The sequence below is a fragment of the Squalius cephalus genome, assembly GCF_949319135.1.
Source record: "Squalius cephalus genome assembly, chromosome: 18".
NCBI lineage: Eukaryota > Metazoa > Chordata > Actinopteri > Cypriniformes > Leuciscidae > Squalius > Squalius cephalus.
Genome location: NC_137139.1, coordinates 25,319,484 through 25,326,287, shown reverse-complemented (window position 1 = coordinate 25,326,287; position 6,804 = coordinate 25,319,484). Strand labels below are relative to the sequence as shown.

Sequence of the window (6,804 nt, the reverse complement as noted above, 5' to 3'; positions counted from 1 at the left end):
CAGTTTCCAAACTGTACAGTAGCTACATCAGGACAGGAACACAAAATACTTTGGTTTTAAAAATGTAGAATTATATTTTAAATGTAACGTTTTAATAATAATAATAATTATTATTATTATTATTATTATTATAATAACAATAATAATACATTATTAATAATAATGTAAAAAGTATTTTGAAAAAATGCCATATTGCATTAATAAGTGTGAAGATAAATTGGAAATACAGAAAAAATAATGAAAACAGTTGTTGTACTCTGCTCTTTCTACACTATTTCTTTGAAATTAAGAATTTAAGAATGACATTTCTTGTCATTGTTTCTCAAAACGTTGTAATTTCCGTTGTCTCAATTTCAATAATTATTAAATACGAAGGTAGAAAAAAGCTTAATTGTGCTCGAAATTTTTTTGTCTTTATTAAAAACATTTACAATTATTTTAACTTGATTTAAAAGTATTTATTCTGTTAAATGAATGGGTGCTTATTGTGGTTGTATTGTCTTTGAATACCAATTATATTCCTGAAACTAATATAGCAAATTATTCCGAATAATCAGAATTAATGCACAGAGAAGTAAAATCGCAATTTGAGATTTTCTGTTTCTGCTATACATGATAATGCACTATATCGCAGCAAAACTGGTGCATAATTGTATTATCTGAGCAGGTTTAGTCTTTGCTTCCACTAGGAGTATCTTGCCGCGTGCGGGGGCACGCCCCTGAGCACGAGAGATAAATGGTAAGATCCTTTAGCTCGTGAGTTACAAGTTACGGTCATCCTCAAGCTCGCGCATGACACGTTTCAACTGAAGGCAGTTGCGTTATCTCCAGGTCCATTCAGAGAACCACTACATCAAATCAGTCCTAGTTTTCTCCCATCATCCTCGTCTCCAGCTAAACATGTCCACCGGCTCCATCAGCGAAGTGGATGAATTTCACGAGTCCGAGCTGCTGGATGGTCTTTTGAAATTCGGTTCCGGTAAAGACCCGGGGACATCAAACGAGAGCACGGAGGACAGCTCCAACTGCGAAGGGGCATCGGTGACAGAATGTACGGGAAAGAGGCGCAAATCAGCCGCCATGCGCAAATCAGCGGCCAATGGTGTGGCCCAAGAGGGCAAGCACGTCCAGAGGAACGCAGCGAACGCGCGCGAGAGAGCGAGGATGCGCGTGCTGAGCAAAGCCTTTTCCCGGTTGAAGACGACTTTACCGTGGGTTCCGCCGGACACCAAGCTCTCCAAGCTGGACACCCTGCGACTGGCCTCCAGCTACATCGCGCACCTGCGACAGATACTCGCCAATGACAAATACGAGAATGGCTACATACATCCGGTCAACCTGGTGAGAGACTTTTTTTGAAAATTGGCACAAAAAAATAGCAAGATGCGTTTATGGTCTAGCCTACTCTATAGCCTATGTACAATGTAAAATGTTTCCATAATTAACAACATATTTGCTTCCAATCATTTAACAACAATTTCCGCCACCGTTTTTATGAGCTTTCAGAATTTTTCAAATGGTCAAAAACTTTAATTCGGTAGCCTACTTTGATTTTACTTAAAGAATGCAGAAAGTAAAAAAAAAAAGTTTTCCATTTTAGTATGTTGATTTGTTTATAGTGTATAAAGGTAAATTAGCAGCCCTAAAATTATAGCAAGTGTTAGGCCTTCAGAAAGATTATTTTCATGACCGAATACCACCTTGTAAACACTGTAAACATTTATTTTCATGATCTATTGCAACTTTTGTGGTTCAGATAACATGACATAATATAGTTTCTAGTTATTAAACCAATCTCCTTTGTTGTTTTAACTAACAATAAACTATACACTTTTTACAGTGAATAGGCCTAGTTTATAGACAGTTACAGTATTTTGACAAAATGGTATGAAATATCATCTGTGTATAATCTCGAGGTAATGTTTACCATATAAATTAAAAAGCAACCGTATACGTTTTTCAGTTATTTGACGTGCTTACTGATTTTAATTTTACTTTCATTCATATGTTTTTCCACAGACGTGGCCGTTTATGGTGGCGGGCAAACCAGAAAATGAACTTAAAGAAATGCTGAACTCTACACGTTTATGTGGGACTACAGCTTCCTGAGACAACAGATGGACTTAAAACATGGACCTGTTTGAAATATTTTAGTTAAAAAATAATAACATGTCATCTCCTATCCAAACACACGAGTGGGAATAACTGGGGACAACATCCTCACTCGCATTCCTGTAAAGAGAAATTGATATCTATTTAAATATTCACGCTTGGGCCTTGCTGGTTCAAGGCAACAATGTGTGATTTTTTTATTTTTTTTTTATTCCGCTGTTTTTATAAATATTCTGTCATCACTTTTTTTATTTTTATTAAAAAACACCAGAAATCATTACGTATAGGGATTTGGTGATAATATGGCGCGTGACATGCACATGCCTTTGCTGTTGGCATCAGAATAGGCTAATTGTAAATAAAAATACTGATGTTATAGTTTCAATTGATGCAAGTTACCTCTTTGATCGAGCATGGACGGAGAGTTCATGTTTATTCACTTTGCTTTGACCTGTGTGAACCTTGTTATCATTTCGCCCCACCTTTTTCTCTCAAGATCTCTGGCGAGAGGACATGTCACCCTGCCACCCTGCCAGCAAGAGATAACATGATTAATTCCCTTAATCGGAAGAAACGTAAACCTTCTCTTTATCATGATATATCTGTCATCAGATAAGCATAGCTTTAACCGTTTTGGAAATCAGAGAGAGCGCTACTAATAGAGATCTAGAAACATAGCCTAGGCTAATTCCCCCGACTCTGAAAAATATTTCCCTTTTTTTAAGTAGTCATGCCTTAACAAAATGTAGGCTGACGTGGTCCGTGTTTAAGGTCAGTTGTTTTTAGACCAGTAAATCGCGCGGCTCTTAATCTCACTGTGCAGCCGTTGTTTAATTTCGCGCGGGGTTGTGACCGTTATGTTTATAGCGCGCGGACAGATATTTATGCGTCACTCCTCTGAGGGGAGCGAGTTACCCGGAGTTACCGTTGATGGGACGTCCGATGTCACAGGCACGCCGTGGCCTTAAAGCTTAGAAAAACACTGCCCCCGCGCTTATAACTGTATTCCACATTAAACTAGTCATCACTGTTCTCTCACAGAATTACAGAAATCCGCGCGGTGAGACAAAACGGTTTGATGGCGCAAGACAATAACAAGCTCGCCGCCACCATCCATCACGCGCTGTTATTGTAAGGAGAGTCTGAGGGGTGATCTGTGCGAGACTGAGAGCGAGGGAGGCTTAAGCACACACACACACACACACACACACACACACACACACACACACACACACACACACACACAGCGCAATAAAGCAGCTCTAAACATTGTGAAATCTTTTGATAAATCTTAAAATGAAATATGATTATAGAAATACTTTCCTACTTACAGTGTAAGAGTTCTTAAATGTGATGTTTCGGTTACTTTAACTGCCACAGCCTATTTAGTTATAGGCCTTCTTTAGCCTATTTTTTTTATTTTTTTATTATTCGTCAAGTTTTGACGCTCAGTGTTGGTATAGCCTACTTGAGCATATTTTAAAGGCTAACCCAGACAGAATATGAACGTACAAATTATTATTTAAATAGAGCTGTCATGGCGCCAATTTGATGACCTGCCTTCAAGGCTAATGTAGGTTCCCTCACAAATTTCCTATGGGTTTTTTGGATGGTGGATTATGATTGATTTTCTTTTTTTTTTTACAGTTAGCTACAACACACACACACACACACACACACACACACACACACTTAAGTTGCTAGCAATTATTCATGCACATAAACTCACTTGTGATTATTTAGCCCTTATTATACTTGAAATAAGCTTAAATATTCAAAAAAAACATTTGTAAAAATGACTGTAATTTATAGAACAAAGCAACAAAGTCTCTTTAACAGGCTTTATTTTAGGCTATATATATATATATATTAAAAAAATATATATCTAAAAACCCAGAGGTAACAATAAAACATGATATTCTCTTTGTCCTTTGGACTACAAAGTACGCTGATGTTATAGCCTACATTAATATTATTCATATTACATTGGCAATTACATGCAGTTGTAAAATTTAAGCAACATAGCAGTAACTTCTAGATTTTTTTATGACAACCGAGAAGGATTTTTGCTCACACTTTAGATTAGGGTACAATTCTCACTATTAACTAACTATTAACTACGACTTTTGCCTCAATAAACTCATAATTGCTGCTTATTTATTATTAGTAAGGTAGTTGTTAACTTTAGGTATTGGGTAGGATTAGGAATGTAGAATAAGGTCATGCAGAATAAGGCATTAATATGTGCTTTATAAGTACTAATAAACAGCCAATATCCTAGTAATATGCATGCTAATAAGCAACTATAGTTAATAGTGAGAATTGGACCCTAAACTAATGTGTTACCGGATATTGTCTGTTAAGATTAGACAATTTTCTGTTGTTGATTTTAGAGCGTTCTTTTATATAATTGTCTCAATCTGCTGAAACAAGAAAAGTGATATTTTCAATAAAAACGTTTAGAAGCACTACAGAGGATGTCAAATGCATATCTCATGCTAATAAGTTTTATGGGACATATTTTTCTCACGGGACGCGGGAATGCTCTCCACACCTAGGCGATAAGAGAATAAGACGCAATTCTTTCTCTCCTTCTTCGTCATCTTTTTATGTCATCACCTGAAATCCAAAAGAACGTCTTTTTATTTTTATTTAAAGGAGTTCCCCTTATTTCCTGTGCGAAGCGCACGTTCGTCGTATATATATCATCACGGATTAGTCCAGTCGCTCCATCAGCGCAAGACCACCGCAGAGAACACTGAGCAGTGCCCGGGTCAGCTGCGCTCTGCCCGGCAGCGGGAGGAGGAGGAGGAGCCCGGGAGGCTCGGTCATTAGAAAGATGAAGTGGACCCTGGTTTCCCATGTGCTGCGAGAATATGGCTAATTGTTTTGTTGGACGGCTGCCCAAACTTCTCTTTTATAGAGATTCTAAAGTCTCTTGAGAGGGAACATTGGCATGTGGTCTAGATGCACATACTCTAAAACTAGATAAGAGTGCGTGTGTGTCAGCTATATTTTATGATGAGCATTAGACGTTGGTTTAAACTGCTCGTGTCTGGATTGTATCTGATCTGTTATGTCACCCTTCACTCAAAACTCCGGTCCTTTAATAGTTTTTTTCTAGTGGCTTAACAACTTCATACTACACCAGACATAAAACAATACAGCAACTAAATGACCAAGAACTTTTAGAATGCCCTTTTGTGAGCAATTTTGTCTTACCGTCTGAGAGAAACTGCATCAATCATGATGACACAATAGATTTCAGCACCTAGACCCTGAACAGCGACTGAAGAGCTCAATCAGTCTCGCTACTGTAGGTTAGGTTACATCAGAGACGTGGAAATCAACAACACTGCAGCAATGCATTCACTTTGCGAGCTGGATTAGGACCAAGTGCACATGCATAGTAAGGAAGGCACAAATACTTACAATGATTTTGTTTTACAACAGATGCTGATTCAAAGAGAAGCCTATAGTAGCCGACTTTTAAAAAATCAACCCACTAAACCTGAAAAGTTTTAAAAAGAAAAAGATTAATTGTGAATTATTAATTGTTGATTAATAAATCCAAAGTGCTGCCAAACTGACAACCTGCATGGTGCTGATTTGCTCTTTTTGAACACTCATAAAATCAAGTAGAAAATGTCATAAATTATTGTTCTATGCATCTATAAATGATGATATGACAAAAATAATTATTATAATACTCTGTGATTTAAAAAAAAAAATTATCTTTAACGTTAGTGGTGTTTGAATACATAGGGATAAAAATAACACTGCTAAAATAACACTAGCAAAAGCTTCAGGTTTTCACACGATTTGGGATCATATTTTTTTAATATAAAAAATACACCTTATTTATTTATTTTTTACAAAGATTTGGAGTACATTTTACAAGAAAGTACTATTTCAGTATTTCTACTTCAAAATTCATGTTTAACTCAATGTGCTACTTGCCGCTTTTTAATTATTTGTGAAATTTACTAGCAATTTCTGAGTGAAAATGCCAAAATAAATTCAAAATAAATCCAACACCAAGTTATTTCAGTGAAAAACATATTTTTTCCCCAGAAACGTTAAATGTATTTTCCCTTTCTTAACATGTATTTTAATAATAAATAAAATAAAATAAAAAGTTACAATTAAAAATTTATTAAAAAATTTAATTATTAAATAAATAATTCCTCATTACAGGATACACTTTGTCCTGCAGGGGGAGCTATAATACAGTTCTTCACAACACATTTGAACTGTGCCACCACATGAGTGCATGAATGTGTCTTGAATGGCCACTGGGTGGCAGTAAGACATCAGAGAGGCAACTACGGTATGAGTTCTTATTTCTTTTACTCCTTTCCATATAAAATTCTGCTATAGGCTTTCCATGGCAAGCGTGCATCAGCATCACCTATTTATCTGCTATTAAATGAATAATTTCAGCAATAGAAAAACACACTCGAACTAAGATAAAGCTGTAAAATCACACTCCAAAAAAACAAGAGAATCAAGTCCCCCCAAACTTAGTCCCACAGCTATGTCTGTATATGTGTGTTGGTAAAGCGTGCGTGCGTGCGTGTGTGTGTGTGTGTGTGTGTGCATATTCCTGGTGAATCAAGGCTAAACTACTTTCATTTGAGTGAAATTGACCAGCTTCTCAACTGCCCCCACCATATGCACAGATTGAAGAGC

The 6,804-nt window shown here is 36.6% G+C and overlaps 1 protein-coding gene across 1 annotated transcript; it reads left to right on the top strand.

The window, feature by feature from the left end:
- The first annotated feature begins 758 nt into the window (after window positions 1-758).
- tcf21 (transcription factor 21) lies at window positions 759-2,495 on the top strand. The gene is made up of 2 exons (XM_079849369.1): window positions 759-1,341; window positions 2,020-2,495. Exons 1-2 carry the CDS (start codon window positions 901-903, stop codon window positions 2,107-2,109), a joined length of 531 nt encoding a protein of 176 aa, XP_079705495.1. The 5' UTR covers window positions 759-900; the 3' UTR covers window positions 2,110-2,495.
- Window positions 2,496-6,804: the final 4,309 nt, after the last annotated feature.